This window comes from Cricetulus griseus, chromosome 4, assembly GCF_003668045.3.
Source record: "Cricetulus griseus strain 17A/GY chromosome 4, alternate assembly CriGri-PICRH-1.0, whole genome shotgun sequence".
Lineage (NCBI taxonomy): Eukaryota > Metazoa > Chordata > Mammalia > Rodentia > Cricetidae > Cricetulus > Cricetulus griseus.
Genome location: NC_048597.1, coordinates 30,416,160 through 30,435,072, shown reverse-complemented (window position 1 = coordinate 30,435,072; position 18,913 = coordinate 30,416,160). Strand labels below are relative to the sequence as shown.

The window sequence follows — 18,913 nt, the reverse complement described above, 5'->3', positions numbered from 1 at the left end:
CCAGACCTTTGTCAGTATAAGAAATGAAACCACTCTGATAATTAACTATCTCTCTTCTAGCAGTAAGTTTTTACCTTGAAGAAGGGATATTTCTTACACTGTACAGAAATGGCATCAGAACCCCTGAAGCAGATTATAAAGGACAAATTCTAACACACTTGTTCTCAATTTCCACTACAAGATCTCAAGTTTCTTGTATATTCTGCAAATTTACCTCATTAGTATGTTTATAGGAGAGGGGTTAAGTACTAAAAGTTTTCTGCTTAAGACTGAATTAACAAATTCAAGATTATGCTGCCTAAGTTAGCAAAGAGTGACAGCCCACCACTAACTCTGCCTACCTTCAAGATAGGGTCTTTGATCTTCCAAATGAAATCTCACACCAAGAGAGAAAAATGTAAGTCTTTAAGCAAATCAACAGATGTGGTGTCTGTGTGTATTTGCTGTGTTTGTTTGTGATGGAGATGTTCTGGGAAGAACTGGACAGGGAGGGTGGCTAAGGTATGTGTTTAATCAAAGCATTTCTTAAAGAGGCAGAGACATAAAAGAAACCCAGCAGAACTGATTCAATCTGGGCTCATGACAAAGACATTTGTCAACACGGAACTATTGAGTAATGATTTTGAAATACCGTTTTTTAAAATAAGAAATGGTCTTTAACCTGAAATCTTACTTTTAAATAAGAAATGATCTTTAAATGAACTTCTATGCTTTTACTGAAAGATAAGACATCTAGCTATATTTTGGATAAAGATTAAGGGGCTCTAAAGATGTTTTATATACTCCTTCAAGATCAGTGCTATACATGTTTCCTGAATCAGTGCTTTAGAACGGAGTCTTTATACATATTTCCTGAATCAGTGTTCTAGAACAGTCTTTATAGATGTTCTCCAAGTCAGTGCTCTAGAACAATCTTTAAAGATGTTCTCTGAATGAGTGCTCTAGAACCCTGTCTTTATAGTTGTTCCCAGAATCAATGCTGTACAATCCCTATATCACTGTAGATTTTCCCTGAACCAGTGCTGTAGAGAATCCCTGTCTTTGTAGATGTTCCCTGAACCAGTGCTGTAGATCCCTATGTCTTTACAGAGCAGAGTCACATTGACCTGAATAATTCTTTAGAGAAAAACAATGATCTTCTCTTAAAGAAAGAAGTCATTTGACTCCTGCAGTGGCCAGATTAAGATAATTAAAAGGCTGTAAGATATAGGGATGGCATGCTAGTGAATCCATTTAGGTCAACACCATGGTAAACCCAGGTGCCTGTAGTGAATGGTGGAATGGGGTCAAGTGCCATAGCATGACTCTGATGGAAGAAGCTTTGCAGGGAACTCTGATTAAAAGGTGACTCATCTAATCAAATCTGTCTGGTGAAGGAATAGTTGTTCCCAATAGAGAGAAGTTTCAAGGAAGAATATGAGGCACCAAGTAGCACTTGGCAACAATCAAAGCCTGGTGCTGTGGAGCACACTTATGCCAATTCTCGAGAGGCTACAGACTGGTAAGGGTTTCTGTGGAAAGAGAGTCAGTTTTACTATGGCTATGGCTCCAGGTAGGTCAACCAAGCTCCAGTGGATGGCCAGAAGCAAATGAAAACCCAAACTGAAGTCAATATGTCATTGAAAAAAAAAAAAAAAAGAAGACAAGAAGTTGTTAGGTGAAGGGAGGTAAGGGAGGGTCTGGGAGGAGTTAAGGGGGAGAACTGGGCTTGAATAAGGTCAAAATACAGTGAATGAAATAAACAATTACAACAATATTTTTATAAAATGAAATCATAATACTGAAGAAGGTTACCACAGTAGCTCCTTAATAATGAATTCTTTTCAGTTATATATGGCTTTTAAATTAAATATTAGTCAAAGGTACAGTTAAACTTTTAATAGAAGCATGAGGCTAATCAGGGAAATGCAAATCAAAACAACTCTGAGATACCATCTTACTCCTGTCAGAATGGCCAAAATCAAAAACACCAATGACAGTTTATGCTGGAGAGGTTGCAGAGAAAGGGGAACACTTCTCCACTGCTGGTGGGAGTGCCAATGTGTACAGTCACTTTGGAAATCAGTATGGAGATTCCTCAAGAAAATGGGAATCAGTCTACCACAAGATCCAGCAATTCCACTCTTAGGCATATACCCAAAAGAAGCACATTCATACAACAAGGACATCTGTTCAACGATGTTCATAACAGCACTATTTGTAATAGCCAGAAACTGGAAGCAGCCTAGATGTCCCTCAACGGAAGAATGGATAGAGAAAATGTGGTACATTTACACAATGGAGTACTACTCAGTGGAAAAACCAATGGAATCTAGAAATTTGCAGGAAAATGGATGGAACTCGAAGAAACCATTCTGAGCGAGGTAACCCAATCTCAAAAAGACAAACATGATATGTACTCACTCACATGTGCATTTTAGACATAGAGTATAGGATTACCAGCCTACAATCCACACTGCCAGAGAAGCTAGTAAGCAAGGAGGGCCCTAAGAGAGACATACATGGTCCCCTGGAGAAGGGGAAAGGGTCAAGCTCTCCTGAGCAAATTGAGAGCATGGGAAGAGGGGGGAGGAGGAGGGAGCTACGAGAATGAGAAGGGAAGAAGAAGAAGAAGGAGGGAGCAGAAAGGTTGAGTCAGGGAAAGAATAGAAGAAAGGATATGTGATAGGGTTTTAGTTGGGGGGGTGGTAGGGGAGGACAGGAGGGAGAGGGAACTGGGATTGTCATGTAAAACAATCTTGTTTCTAATTCAAATAAAAAAATGATTAAAAAAAAAAAGTGTGAGGCTAAGAGCTAGCAGTAGAACAGTTACTAAGCATAGGCAAGGTCCTAGATTTGAGACGTAGCAATGAGAATAGGTTGTATACAGTCTGACTCAAGAACAAATGGTTTGGCCAAAGAATAAATCAAGTGTTAGTCCAGTAAGATGGCTCTCTAGGTAAAGGTACTTGCCACCAAGCCTGACAACCCCAGTTTGCCCTCTGGCCCCCACACATGCTTATGTGGCTCAAAATAAGTAAAGGGAGGAAAGAAAAAATGAACAGTAAATACTGTTAATACAGTCCCTTTTCTCTTTTGAAAAGTACACCTACCCGTTTGTGTGTGTGTGAGTGTGTATGGTACTACTTTTCTTGTGTTATTTGCCCTCTAGCTATTTTCTCTAGTACAATCTTCATTACACTTTCTGATGCTTTCCTGAAGACATTAAAACTACATACCTTATTGTTTACAGTGCTTGGCACAGTACTGTACAAAGTAGATAATGCTTGATAAATAAATAAATACTGATAAAATCCTATACTAACATTGCATTTCATAGTACTAGAGACACTTTTACTAATGAAAAACCACAGTCAGTTTTTCATTTATGAGTGAACACAATAGCTACAAACTATAGAGTTTGATTTCTCCTGAACTCACTTTCTACAGTTTCATTTAGTGTAGGAATTCTGACAACTATCATTGAAAAAGACAAATGTAAAGGCTGGGGATAGAGATCAGGAAGGGTGCACAGACCTAGCGGGCATAAGTCTCTGAGCCTGATTCTTAGTGCCAAAAAACTCCCAAGCCAAACCAAACCAAACCATAAAAAACCAAAGTTCATTCTGCCAAATTATAAATGATTAACCACAGAAACTCTGGTTTCTAATCCTAACTTTCAAAAAGAAAAAGGAGGAGAAAATACAGGAGGAAGGATAAACTCAGTGTTACTATTTTTTTTGCAGGAATAGTTTGCTTTTGTCACCATATTGATACATGGTAAAGGCCCATACTCCAAGTCACGAGGAGTCTCTCAGGTCAACTCCAGAGCACCAGCAGATAAACGCTGGTGATTTTTTTATTGCTTCTGTTAAAACACAATTCTTGCTGTCAGTGTACCACTTTTTAAGACTTGTTATCTGGGTGATTTATACAAATTTTCAAAACATTACCCAATAATCTGAGCTTCCTCTTTCAATGACTTCTCAAATTCAATTTTACTTGTCAGGGAGTGAGAAAAGAAAACCGGAAGGGGTCACTATTTTATGTGTGATTGATTTTCTTGTAGGAAATGGATGACATGATACATTACTGCAATAAGATACCTATATTTTTGTGATAAATCATACTCTTCAGTTAGCACTTTCCCAAACCCAAATTGTGTAAGCTTCTCCTGCACAAATAGCCAAACGAGTTTCTAGAAAGACGCCGTGTTTATCACTTCCAGCATGTTTCTCACTCTATATTCTTCTGAATATATTGAGATGGAAATGGAGTGGCAGAATTCTACTGGGTGATGTATATGCACACGGCACTCACTAGCAGTGACTGGCTCGGAAATTATCTTGAGAAGCAACAATAAAGATATAATTCAAACAGTATTCTATGAATAAAATTGGGTTATGCTCAATTATTCCTTTTATTCTTGCTCTTCACTCCTGTATTCTAAGAATAGCTTAGGGCAGTGGTTCTCAACCTTCCTAATGCTTCAACTCTTTAATATAGTTCCTCATTTGTGGTGACTGCAACAATAAAATTATTTTTATTGCTCTGCTTCATAACTATGATTTTGCTACTGTTACGAATCATAATGTAAATAGCTTTGGAGACAGGTTTGCAAAGGGGTCATGACCCACAGGTTGAGACAGACGGGCTTAGGGGCTATTTGTGTGATAGTATTTTGTATAACTTGTATGCTCATCCTTAAAAACTCAACAGATATTTTCACATAAGCCAGAGTCCCTACTAAGTTTGCAATCAACTCATATGCTTTGGGGATCTGTCCCCTGTCATCATGGTGCTACTCATGTTTTTAGCCATCAATAGTAAGAACAGTAGGCTAAAATACTAATTGTCATGATTACATACAATACTGCACATAGATTAGCTTTTAGATGATTTTGTAAGAGAATGGAGTGCTGAAGACAGAGCTCAGTTTAGTTGAGTGTTTGCCTAGCTTGAGCACAGGGCTGAGTTTGATCTTCAGAACCATAGAACATCTCCACTGACAAAAAACAAAACAACTTGCACATCATCTAATAGTTCTTTTTAGAAATGAACATAAAATAAAAACCTTCTACTAAACAAAGCACCACTTTTCATTTATGCATGGCATAAAACATGTAATATTAACTTATGACTATGTCTTTACCTTTCAAAAACTATTTTTTCTCCTTTTCTTATTTAGAAATAATAATTTTACATATCAATCCCCCCTTCCCTCTCCCTCCCATTCTCCCATGCCCCCTACTAAACCCCCAACCCACACACCCACTGCTCCCCAAGGACAGTGAGGCCTTCCATGGGGGGATCTTCATAGTCTGTCACATCATTTGGGAGGGCCTAGGCCCTCCTCCATGTATCTGGGGTGAAATAGTATCCCTCCATAGGGGATGGGCTCCCAAAGTCCATTTGTGCACTAGGGATAAATATTGGTCCCATTGTTAAAGGACCCATAGACTGCCCAAGCCTCCTAACTGGTACCCACATTCGGAGGGCTTGGTTTGGTCCAGTGTGGTTCCCCAGGTTTACATCTGGGGTCCATGTGCCTTCACTAGGTCAGGTCAGCTGGTTCTGTGTGTTTCTCCAGCAAGGTCTTGAATCCTTTGCTCATCCCTCCTCCCTCTCTACAATGAATTCCAGGAGTATGGCTCAGTGCAAAAGCTAAATTTTTAAACCCTATGAAGATTACCTATCTAAGGAATCATTTAAAAAAGGGAAGGTCACGGATGGCCTGAACTAGAAAGATCCTCCTGCTTCAGCCCCTGCAAGTGCTGAACTCACAGCCTGGGGCACAAGTCTGCACCCACTGCTTCTCTCCTTTCTTAGTTCCATCCTTTGGCATGTATCAGGCCAGAGAACATAACCTGCCTTTTTCCTAACTGCTCTTTGCAAGGATCTATCAATCCTTTACAGTCCAGCTAAAACTTACAAATTTACTCTTTTGTAAATTGCATATAAATCCATTTATCTCACATTACAGAATAAAATGATTATACCTTTTCTTGAAAAAAAAATATGTGTATGCAAGGGAAATTAAGAACACTGGCCAAAGAAACTTCTTTGTAAATGATAGTGGTGTCTCTGATTTTAAAAATTACTGTAGTCCTTTTCTTTCCTGAAGTGGAGAAAGGCAGATAAGGACAGATTGTTTGGTATGCTTTATCTTTTTAACCCCATGACTTGTGTGTATCAGGAAATCGGATCTTTATTACCCCACGTGTCTACAGCTTATGCATTTGACTCTCTGCCCTTTTCATCATTATCACTTAGCAAGATACCAATTTCAGCCTCTTCTAGTCACTCTACCTCCAGAGCAGCCTGGGGGTCAGAGGCAAGGCTTGCAGGCTCACTGCTCATGGGAGAGGACGGAGGACAGCTGCAGGAATGGCCTTTCTCAGTTACATATGATGACATGGAAACAGACACCAATTGTGACTGACAGTGAGATGGTGCCCTGTCAGTCTACTTAAACCTACGTCATGTTTTGCAGCGAGTTAAGGAGATAGAAGAGTGGAGGACCTACTAAGGAACAGCTTCAGCTCTTCAGTCCTAAGGGGTGGAAGTATGTGCTGATCTTCATAATGACTGAAATGCTACTGGATCTTAAAGAAAACTTAGTACAAGGAAAAAAACAAAGTCAACCCAAAAGCATGCTTTGTCTATATAAAAGCTAAAATATCAAGATATATTATGTAAACTCCTTTACATTTATGCCTAATTATCTTGCAGCACAATAATAATTACAAGATTATTCTGATCAGATTAACCTTGTCCAAAATAATTATAACTCTGTATTCCAAATATTAGGCTTTGGAATTTACTGTTTTTAAAACAATTATTTACTGAGTTCCTTTATTTGTCTGGCACTACATTGAGAATAAAAATTTCTCTCGGATCCACAGAATCAACTAGCAGGGCTCATAGGTGCCCACAGAGACTGAATCGAAATCACAGGCCATGTGTGGGTCTAGCTAGATCCTCTGCATGTACATTATGGTTGTACAGCTTGGTATTATTGTGGGATTCCTAATAGTGAGAGTGGGGGGTATCTCTGCCATTTTTTTCTTTTTCTTTCTTTCTTTTTTTTTTTTTTTTCTGTGCTTGGGACCCTTTTCCTCTTACTGGGTTGCCACATCCATTCTTGATATAAGGGTTTGTACCTAGCCTTATTATAATTTGTTATGCCATGTTAAGTTGATATCCCTGGGAAGCCTGGTTTTTGTTTTGTTTTGTTTTTAAGGGAAAGAGAGGATCTGGAGGACAAGGTGTGTGTGTGTGTGTGTGTGTGTGTGTGTGTGTGTAGGGTCTGGGAGGAGTGGAAACTTCGGTTGGGATATAACTTACATAAAGAATAAGGAATAAGCATAAGCATCTATTCTCATATTTTCTCTTGGTGAAAGATAAAAACAGGCAAATGTCTAGTCACGCACACACCTTTTATTTATTTATTTATTTATTTATTTATTTATTTATTTATTTTGGTTTTTTGAGACAGGGTTTCTCTGTGTAACTCCTCCAGTCCTGGAACTCACTCTGTAGACCAGGCTGGCCTCGAACACAGAGATTCACCTGCCCCTGCATCCCAAATGCTGGGATTAAAAGCATGTGTTCATCACTGCCTGGCTCACCTTTTTAATAAAGGTAAAGATGTCATTAAAATATCACAATTAAAGCTTCAATAAAGGACTAGCAAAGCTGATTTCACTGCCTGGCTCACCCTTTTAATAAAGGTAAAGAAGTCATTAAAATATCACAATTAAGGCTTCAATAACAGGTTCAAGCTGATTCCTGAAGAACCAACAGTCAGAAGAGAAGGCTAGAATGATTTAGAACTCTAAAGCAAAACAAAGAGGAAGTGCATTGGCCTCGGACCTGAAAACTACAGGGACTGTGTGAGGTGCCGTTCCCTTGAAATACACAGACATGGAGAGTCTTAAGATGGGGAAGAATAATGAAGGAAGAGTGAGTCAGGTTGAAGAGTGGCCTTGACTATTAGGTTAAAGAGCTGGAAAGCTTTCTGCTAAGGAGGAAGCACTAAAACCCTACCAGGATAATGAGGGTTCCGATTTACATTTCAGATGTATTGCTTTGGCTTCACCCTGAAGAAGGAAGTGCTACAGCTCACAGCTGCAGACCTATCAGAGGCCAGCTGAAATCATTTCAGTGACAAGATACTGCTGGCATCTAGTTTAGGCTGGGAAGAACTGAGAGAACTGGATGGAGCTGACAGACACCTAACAGTTACAACAGAAACGTCTTAGTGATTGATTGGATGTGGGAGAAAGGGACAATGGCTTTCTGACTTAGGCAAAGACATTGGCATGTTATTTACGAAGAAAGAAAACGGGGAGATTGATAAGGCTTTGTTTTTGTTTTTTATTTTGTTGATTTGGGCAGTGGGTCTAATAAAGCATTAGAAATTAGAAATTAGAGTTTTAACTTAACTATTTGAGACATACATGTCTAGAGATCTCTGGTAGGCTACTGAGTAAATAAGTCCAAGACTAGGGAGAAATCTCAATTTAGATATGTATTTGAAATACAGCACTTTACATCATTTGAACCCATCATGCAGTAAAATGATATTAGCAACTTAAAGAAACACAACATTTTGTGAGCTGAGCTAAGTAAAAATTAAGAAAAATACAGAGAAGCTACAACTGCAAGTAAGGAGGAAACCAAGAAAACATAATCACACATGTCAAGAGCAGAGAATATTTGAAGAGAGAGCAAGAAGTCAACAGCGTAAACTGTAACACACAATGGGCTGGCATCATATATTTTGGAAGGCAATATAATGTAATCAAGAAAAAGGCTACAATGTCTGTCCACTGAGGCAAGGGACAGTATACAAAAATGTTTTTCAAAGAGGAAGAAAACGGGCTGGAGAGATGGCTCAGAGGTTAAGAGCACCAACTGCTCTTCCAGAGGTCCTGAGTTCAATTCCCAGCAACCACATGGTGGCTCACAACCATCCGTTATGAGACCTGGTGCCCTCTTCTGGTGTGCAGATACACATGGAAGCAGAATGTTGTATACATAATAAATAAATAAATAAAATCTTTAAAAAAAAAGAGGAAGAAAACAATACAATAGACTATTCCTCTTGAGTAGTTCACAGAAGTTGAGAATGAAGCACATCTATGCAGAGAATCTAAAATATTACAAATAAAAAGTACAAGAATATATGCACATAATAACACCTGCTACTTTTAATGTATTTTTTTATCCATACTTACTTGCATACACAGAGATTGATGCAGAAGGTTTACAGGCATATAAACCAAACTTAAGTCCCACGGTTAGCTTTGTAAAGAAAGACAGCTGGTATGTGGTTGGGTGTGTGGCCAAGAGGCTTACATCATTGGATAGTTTTTACACTATCAGTATTTCTAGATATTATAAGCATATTTAAGAATACATTTTGGCTGGGTGTGGTAGCTCATGCCTTTAGAGCACTTCAAAGTGCTCTAGAGCACTTCAAAGACTGAGGCAGGAGAATTGAAAAGTGTTAGAGGCCAAGCTGGGTTACTGAGCAAAATACTGTGACAAAACCAACCAACTAAACAAACAAACAAAAAACCCCTAAGAGTGAGAAAGGGAAGAAAGAAGAAACAAAGGAAGGAATATTAAAATCCTATCAAATCTGGGCGGGTGAGATGTGTCAGCAGGTAAAGGCATTTGCCATGCAAACCTGATGTCTTGGGATTAATACCTGGAATCTATGAAGAAAGGAAAGAACCGACTTCCAAAAATTGTTCAATGACCTCCAGACAAGCACCATGCACCATGGTGTGCATGTCTGCATAACACACACACACACACACACACACACACACACACACAATTATAATAATAAGTAGAAGAAATAAAAACTCAAGAACCTGTCAAGTTTGTTTTAAAAGTAGATTGAGTAAAATTAAGATAGAAAATATTCCTTTAACCATTAGTAGATATGCAAGAGCTTTAACAAGAAAACGTTTGTAAAATAAGCAACAATAAATGGAGATGAAATGGGAAGAAAAGATGTAGGGAGTAACCCTGTTTAGAGGTACTGCTGACCACGCCTGCTTGGGGCTGGCCACAGAGTGACCTAGCAAGGGTTTGAGTAGCAGAGAGGCACACACACAGATGGCTCTTCAGGAGTAATTGTGGCCAGCCCCAAGCAGGCGTGGTCAGCAGTACCTCTAAACAGGATTACTCCCTACAATAAGGCATTAAATAAAACAGAAAATCAAAGAAACTGGTAATACGGTGGCAGAAATAACAAACAGTAAAGTATATTTCACATGGCTATGACACACTCGGAAGACCCCTATGGAAGGGCTCACCCTCCCTGGGGAGCAGAAAGTGTATGGGATAGGTAGGATGTTAGTGGGGGGCAGGGGAGGAGGGGAGGCAGAGGGAACTCCGATTGACATGTAAAATAATCTTGTTTCTAATTCAAATAAAAAAATTCAAAAAAAAAAATAAGAAAGAAAGAAAGAAAGAAAGAAAGAAAGAAAGAAAGAAAGAAAGTAAAAGGGAAAGTTCTCCAGAAGCCTCACTGCCTACTCACATCCTGAAAGAAGGCCTGGAGTTTTTTGCTTGCAACCTTCGGAGGAATTAATCAGAACACCTTGAAGGACGAAGCAGCTTTCCACTTGCCTGCCTTCCATGCTTGGCTGCAGCTATTTAAATTGTATCCAGGACCCAAATAAGCTTCTGAATAAATAGTCCTCACCTTAAGAGTTCTACCTGTAGGACGGGCAAATTGTTCCTCTGATGGATCCTACAGGCAGCCTTCTGAGAATCAGACGAGAACAGCCAGCTTCGATCATTTGAACACGGAGCATCAACTAACACCTGGAGAAAACAAAGACAAACAATGCAAAAATACTTAGGATGAGGTACATGGAGCAGCTGCATGACAAACAGCACATAAATAAAAACCACTGCCTTAGGGACCCAAACACATGACACGCTAAGTCCTTTGGTATATTTGGCTCCGATAATTTACAGAAAGTTTTTCCTATGTGGTGCTAGTGTTTATTTGAATAGAGAGAGGGAACATTACAAACCAAGTACCTATTGATGTCTATTATTAGAATTTAATATTCTTTTCTGTTTTGGGTTTTCAGGTCAGGGTTTCTCTGTGTAGCCCTGGCTGTACTGGAACTCACTCTGTAGACCAAGCTGGCCTCAAACTCAGAGATCCCCCTGCCTCTACTTTCAAAGGCAGGTACCATCATGCCTGGACGAATTTAATATTCTTCATGACCACAACTAAAACTTACAAAAGTTACTTATCTCCAGAAAACATAACTGTACTTCTGAACTCACAGTATTTTTTTTACCCTACTAAAATTTTATATTGTTGAAGGCTGAACACAGGGTCCAGTGTTTATTTTTATGAATTAGAAATTCAATTTTAATTTACTGAAATGGCTTTTCTTCATCTATAATACTCTGATAGGAAATGTTACTGAATTAAAGTAAAATGTACAAATGTTTTTTACTGGCTCAAATGATAACTGGTCATTTCCAGAGTAACTTTGAGGTACCAGAAAATAGAAGACATTCTATAATCCCCAAACCCAGTGTCACTGTTTCCATTGAACCGTTCTAACCATCAAATGAAAAACGCCTCATCCACTTTATCAAGATCTCCCAGAACACTGAGAAAGTACACCATCTGGAAGCAGAAGGTGAAGAACAACAGAGAACACAATACCATATCACCGGGAGTCTTCCAGCTTTTCACAGTACAATAAAAGTACCTTGTCAAACACTTCAGGCTGGGCAGCTCCCATTTCTCTGCCGTCCAATTCCGACACTTTAATTGCATTTGTCAAAGATTGTGGGATGAAAGATTCCAACGTCTGTCTCAGCCATCTCACTCTCAGACTATCATATTCGTTACAAAGAAGATAACCTAAATATCAAGGATTAAAAAAGTTCCGAGTTAGTCCAAGGCAATATCATTGGGAAATTTTTACTTTGTAGCAGATACACTTCAGAAAAACCAGGCCTTGGGAGTTTAATATAGAGACAGGGCTCAGAAGTAAGCATGCTGATAACTTTAAACACAAAAATGCATCTTTTTAAAATGTTTGCCATGTTATGCCTCACATCCTCTCTGAAGCTCTCACACTTGTTCAGTCAGGTTTAATTTGGGATGTGAAAACTTAGAGATTCCTAGAGATGCTGCACAAACAATACCTCATGTGTAATTTTCACCCTGAAGTACCAGCTGTTGAGAGTAGGCAATGTATTCTGATAGGGATGCAAAGTTCCTTGCTGGTACAGCACATTCATTTTAAATGAAGGAAATAGTAATGATGCCACATAAAAATGGGCAAGTATATAAGCTACCAGTAAGGAAAACCCGAGTTTAAACTGTGAGCTGAGAACCTAGGAAAGTTGTTTAATTCTATGACAGTTGTGTTACCTTGTTGTCGATTGGTAACATGGGGATCATACTGGCATAGTGGTTGTTATGACAGAAGCAGAGAACAAAATGGTGGCTGAAGAAGTGGTGGCCTCCCCACAGAGACACTGGCCTAAGGGCATGGGGAGTCAGGTGAGAGGCAGTGTCTGGTCTTAGCACAGAGGAGGAAGAGAAGAAGGACGAAAAGAAAGTGGCATCCTTGCCCACACCCCTCCACTGCCAGGCTGTGTGATGAGAGATTCCTCCTCACTGGGGGAGGGGAAAGAAATGAACTGCAGACTTTGCCATGAAAACAACTAACATAACCTGCCACAATGGAACCCTGTGCCAGACACAGTCTTACAAACTCGTGCACCTAGGCTAGTTCCTGCAGACTGCGACTGTATTTTCTCCTTAGCTAGGCAGATAGATGCTGCCGCCATCACTTCCCCACCAACCTCAGGAAGCAGAACAGGAAAGGAGACTCCAAGCACTTGGAAGTCAGGCAGCAAGCTGAACGTAGGACTTTGCCTGGAAGCACCCTGTTGAGACTGTCACAGTAGATCTAAGTATCCTAGCCCCAGGCCAGGGCTCAGAAATGGAGCCCTGGGACCTGTTTGGTGTCAGGTGAAGACGTTGACATGTGGGACACACTTGTGTGTACAGCATCACCAAATAAATACACGATTGAGACTATTCAGGTACCTATTGCTGTGAAACTCAAGATATAACCTAGCTGAACATCAAGCCTGGGAGACCAGGGTCTAACTGTACTACTCCTTCCACAACTTTGGAGAGCACAGGCAAAAACAGGACTTATCCATCCTTGTGGCAGGTATGACAGAGAAGTGAGTATAGGACTTTCCCTTAGAACTTGTGATGGTAACAATATGACATATCCCCTACATTGAAAAAGTCTTACTTTTGCAGGCGAAGTTAATAATAAATACACTTTGAGATCCCTTAGACTGCTATACTTGCTGGGCAGTGGTGGACTTCTTACATCAGCAGCTTTTATAATCTAAGCAGATGCATAGCTTTTTTTGTTTTGTTTTGTTTTTGGTTTTTCGAGACAGGGTTTCTCTGTGTAGCTTTGGAGCCTATCCTGGCACTCGCTCTGGAGACCAGGCTGGCCTCCAACTCACAGAGATCCTCCTGCCTCTGCCTCCCAAGTGCTGGAATTAAAGGCGTGTGCCACCAACGTCACACGGCACATAGCTTTAATCATAAAACAAATACACTTTCATGCCCCTGACCCACAAGTAATGCTTATGTATATGTATGTTATGGTAGGTACTAAATACTGACAAAAAAAACCCAAATAGATGCAAGGCAACCTTATAAAGCAAATATTCACAACAAATAGTGAAAGTGTCGTGGATTTAGGTTGAAAAGTCTGTTTGCAATGATGCTTGTAGTATTGTTGTTATCTGAGTTAGCTCGTGTCTGTTGGAGTCAGTAAAACCCTGTTTAAAGAAAATTCAGTATCCCTCATTCCTTCCCATGTGATGTTTTCCTGTGCTGTTCAAATAAATACAGAGCAAAGCTCCTTGTTAGGGATACAGGCACAGACACAGACACAAGGACAGAAAAAAACAAGACAGCAGTCTGGCAAGCACATACTCAGACACATATAACATACAGATTACGGACAGGAGAGATGATGGACAACACAGGGAGAGAGAAGCAGAGAATTCAGATCTGGGTTTGCTCTTGGTAAAACTACCCAAAGGGCAGTGTGTTCTGATTTCTTCTCCTTAATGCAACGCAGATGCATGTAAAGTATGCTGAGGTTGTTACTAATGTGTTAAAATTGATGCAAGAACCCAGTGCCAAGCTTGTACAACTAATATGGGGCAGATTCTAACAATCCTAGTCTACAGGCCAATGCCTATGGACAGAGCTCCTAAACCTAAGCTAATGCCAACTTCAACTGAACTTGTAACCTAGCCAGCATCTCTTGTGGCTGGATACAGATGTTTCAGACTCTGAGTTGACATAAACTCGCCTCAGACAGCACATAGCAATGCAGGTCTCAGTGTCTCTGTGCTACGCTGGTCTTGGAAGGCTATGTACACACTCTGTATAATCCCAGGTTGCAGTGTTTTTAACTGTGCAACTATCAACTCCATCTCCTCCCCGAGTACAGACAAATCAGAGGAAGCAGCTGTCTATGTCAAGGCCAGTAAAGGGAGGTACTGGGCTAGACAAACGGTCAGTGAGTAAAGGAGTTGGCCACTAAGCCTGACAACCTGAGAGTGAGCCATCCAGGCGCAGAGGAAGGAGACAAGGAACTCAGCAAAGTTGAGCCCCAGGAACACATGCTGACAACTGACTCCTGCAAGTCAAGTAATTTGACCTCTACAAGAGTACATGTGCCTGACAGGAGTACATGTGTGTCCCCAACACACACATGTATGTATACACAAATCTATGGAAAGACCCAAAGATAGGTAGGTAGGGAGACTGATGGGGGAAGGGTGTTTTTCTGTTTTGTTTTGTTTTGTTTTGTTTTTAAGGAAAGAGAAGGGAGGTATACAGCAAACCACCAAAATAAGTGTGGCAGATATATTGCCTGACCATAGGCCAGTGACTGCAGCTGAGGCACATGGGCCTACTCCAGTCTTGGAGTAAGGTTTGTCAGGACAAACTACTCCATTTTGGCACTGCTCTAGTTCATTCTAAACTGTATGCCTACTGAAGATACGTGACAAAATGAGGCTTGGGGAATCAGGGAGCTGAACCAGCAGCTACTGCAACAAGAAAAAAACCCAGTAGTGGGAACTGTGATAAACCTAGACTCGGGGTGCCATCTAGTGCTAAGTACCAGAAAGATCCACAGACAAAAGCAAATCTGAAAGAGCAGGCACAAACACAGCTAGATTACCAAGATCTCGTGTTTATGCAGAGACTATGTCATAGGTCAAGCATCAGAATACACAGAATCATGACCAAGACTTCTGGATCAAATAAGACAAGAAACTGATGGTAAAACAAGCATCCCCTGACTAATAGAAAGAGCTAGTGTGGCACTTTTAGGGAAACTCCGTAAGCTTCAGAAAACCCAGAGAAGCAACTTAATACCTAAGCAGAGAAACGACAGATTAAAGTGACTGTCAAAAACATCAAATATTTAAATGCACTATAAGGCAGCAACAGCAGAACAGATCTCACAACATCAACAAAATGTCAGTTGCCTTGAAACCAGATTACTTGGAAATATACTGTTGGAGAAAGTAAATACAAAGGGGAGAAATGAAGTAAGCCTGTGCAAATTGGGGGTTACCATTGAAAGAGCAAATGTATGAGTTGCACGGGTTCATGATGGAAGTGAGAATGCCAGTGGGGTGGAACAGACTTCACGAGAAATCTCCCCAAACCTAGAGAAGGATACAGGAATCCAGATGCAGGGATGTCTATGCTCACATCAGATCCAATGCAACCAAATTCACCTTGAGGTATTTTATGAATGAGCCCTCAAAGGTTGAATAAAGAGATAATACTAAATACAACAGAAATGTGAAAAAAAGTCCAACAGAAATGAGGGAGTAGATAACAGGACAAATATAATTAAACAAAGAGTTCACTCTAATATTTCCTACTACCAAATGTTAACCAGATGGCTAAATCTTACTGCTGGCAGCAAGGATAATGTCACTCTAGAAAGGCTACAGTCCCGCTGCAGAAGTTGACCATGCCACTCCATTAAGCTGCATCATCCATGGCTAACAGTTCATGTTTTACTATTTATAATCACAACTATTTGCTTTTTTTCAGTAAAAACCAGCACACTGCAAACCATGTGTTAATGATAATACTGAGCATTTAAAAAAGCCAGGCCATCACCATGGTGCGGGTGAAAGCAATACCACATCTGTCTGGATCAGCAGACAGACTAGCATACTAATTCTTTAATCACATTAAACACATTTGTATTCCAAAGCCATGAGCCATGTTGGCTAGAATAATGTCCAATGTGGATGTAATGAAATTCAGTGTATAAATTGCACATTTAGTGTGGCCTTCATTTTAAGTTTTGCTTACAGAAGCAGTGACTAGCATCCCTTCTGCTTTCCACATTTGAATAGTGTGGCTACCTTAATGTGGGCTTTAAACAGCACCATGAAGACATCAGTGTCTCGGAGGGAACCATTATCGTTAGTCTACTTAGATGAAAAGCTACTTCATTTGGAGCATTACTGGTAGTTCACTGACCTTGATGAAGACTTTCCCTATCTTCAGAGTCCTAGAATGTTATCAGTTTATAACCTTTGGGTTCCCAAGCCAATTATCGTCCTCACTACAAATGTGTCAAATATCTATAACCTACGAATGAGGTAGTTTAAGATTAAAATGCAAGTTGTTAACATGGAACTAGGTTTATAAATTTCTCTCCCATCTTTTACAATATTAAACATTCTATGGTAAAATTAATAAGCTTGTAAGACTCAATATAAGAACATCATCAAGGAACACGGAAAGAGTGGGTGTAAAACAAATATTCCTTATAATAAATGATTTCACAAAAGCACAAGCTATAAAACTAATAATGTAGCCATACTAAAATAGAGCCTTAGTATTTATTTTTATTTCTTAAACCAAAATACAGAAAGCTGCAGTCACAGAGTTTGTTAGAAATCTAAAACATACGGTGTTTTTTTTTTCTTTTTTCCTCTTAAATAACAATATATCTGTACCACAGCCAAATACAACTGGCTTCACATTTTGAATATGTTTCCCCAAATTTATATTCCAACAGCAAATGTTCTCAAAGGAAGAAATAAATTAGCAGTCTACAAGCTAGAAGATGCATGTCCTGGAGAAAAAGGCAGGCAAACTTGGAGGATCTGAACAAATTGCTTTTCAGATCATCCACTTCCTGAGGGCATCTCCTTCCACATGGCAATTCACCAGCTTTACAAACAAAAGCAAGCTTCTCCCTCATACGTAATCTTAAGTTAATGTGCTAGAGTTCAGAAACCTCCAGTACATCAACGAAGTACAGTTTGAAACACTAAGAGGCTGGAGACAAGGCTCAGCTGGTAAGAGCTCTTGCTGCTCTTGCAAAAGTCCAAAGTTCAAGTGTGCACATCTGGTAGCTCACAGCTGCTTCCGTTGTAGTTGGTTATTTTTACTCTTTGGCTTTTTGAGAAGCCTTTCACCCAGCTCCCAAATAAATCAGAGGCTTATTATTACTTATAAAAGTTCGGCCTTAGCTTGACTTATGTCTAGGCAGCTTTTCTTAACTTACATTATCCCTTCTACCTTTTGCCTTTGGGCTTTTATCTTTCTCTTACTTCTGTATATCTTACTTTCACTTACCCCATGGCTGGCTGTGTAGCTGGGTGGTTGGTCCCTGGAGTCCTCCCCTCTTCCTCCTCCTCTCAATCCTCTCCTCCCAGAATTTTTTCTCCTATTTATTTTCTCTGCCTGCCAGCTTCACCTATTCTTTCTCCCTTCTGACCTCTTTGTGTGTGTGTGTGTGTGTGTGTGTGTGTGTGTGTGTGTGTGTGTGCATGTATACAGACACACAGACACACATACACACAATCTATTTTTTTAAAGAAAAAAAATCAGTGACTTCTTTGTTGAAAGAGTGATGTGTTAACAACGAAGCAAGTAAATGAATGGGCTTCAAATTTACTGTTGAAAAGCTGAACACATTTTAAAGAGTGCTCACCTAACAGATCATTGAATAATGCCTGCTGCACCTAGGAGTTTGCAACCATAACTCAGAAGGAATTTAAACAACCAATGTAATGAGTAGAGCACAGCTCTCAGTATTTCTGGTTTTTTTTTTTTTTTTTAACTGTGAACAATAAATAAAAGTAAGATCATAAAACACAACCAAACTGAACTGGAACTGAGCTCTGCCTCATCTAGCAATAACTAACATTCAGAGAAACATCAGTTAGGGTTTTAAAAGTTTTAGCAAAATGATCACCTATTGAAATAGTTTGTGTGTGTACATGTGTGTATACATGCTCATGTGTGTGCACACATGTGTGGCTGAGCAAGCACGTAGAGGGGGCAGAGGTTGACTTTGGGTATCGGTCTTTGTCCATAGCTCTCCACCATAGACCCGGGGACCTTCCCGGATCTCCTCAGTGCTAAGATTACAGGCACAAACCAACAGGCACTGCATTTCCTTCTAAATGTGAGAGCTGTGAATCCAAGCTTATCAGCTCCTTACGTTTCCATGGCAAATACCATACTGACTGAGACAGATTCCCAGCCCCTGGACTTACACCAATATTAGCAACAATAATAGTCACTATAAAAGAACTTACTCCATTGTTTAATACTATCTTCTCTTGTCATATGTGGTTATGAGAACTTACTCCATTGTTTAATACTATCTTCTCTTGTCATATATGGTTATGAGAACCTGACCTGTGCTCGAAGATTAAAATAGCTAATTTCAAAGACCTCTAAGAAAATTGAGAGCGTAAAATACCTCCGCAAACATCTTTATTGTGACTATGTGCTCAAGGGTCACTACCTTATTCTTCTGAAAAATGT

At 39.8% G+C, this 18,913-nt stretch overlaps 1 protein-coding gene across 2 annotated transcripts in view; it reads right to left on the bottom strand.

Annotated features, from left to right (window-relative positions):
- The window catches only part of Nsun3 (NOP2/Sun RNA methyltransferase 3), a 79,927-nt gene that overhangs the window by 46,951 nt on the left and 14,063 nt on the right, over nucleotides 1-18,913 (bottom strand). For both annotated transcript variants that reach the window (XM_027412440.2, XM_027412439.2), the window contains exons 4-5: nucleotides 11,742-11,896; nucleotides 10,706-10,827 (exon numbers count right to left, since the gene is read on the bottom strand). In XM_027412440.2, coding sequence (XP_027268241.2) covers nucleotides 10,706-10,827; nucleotides 11,742-11,896 — 277 coding nt within the window. The remainder of the gene's footprint in view (nucleotides 1-10,705; nucleotides 10,828-11,741; nucleotides 11,897-18,913) is intronic.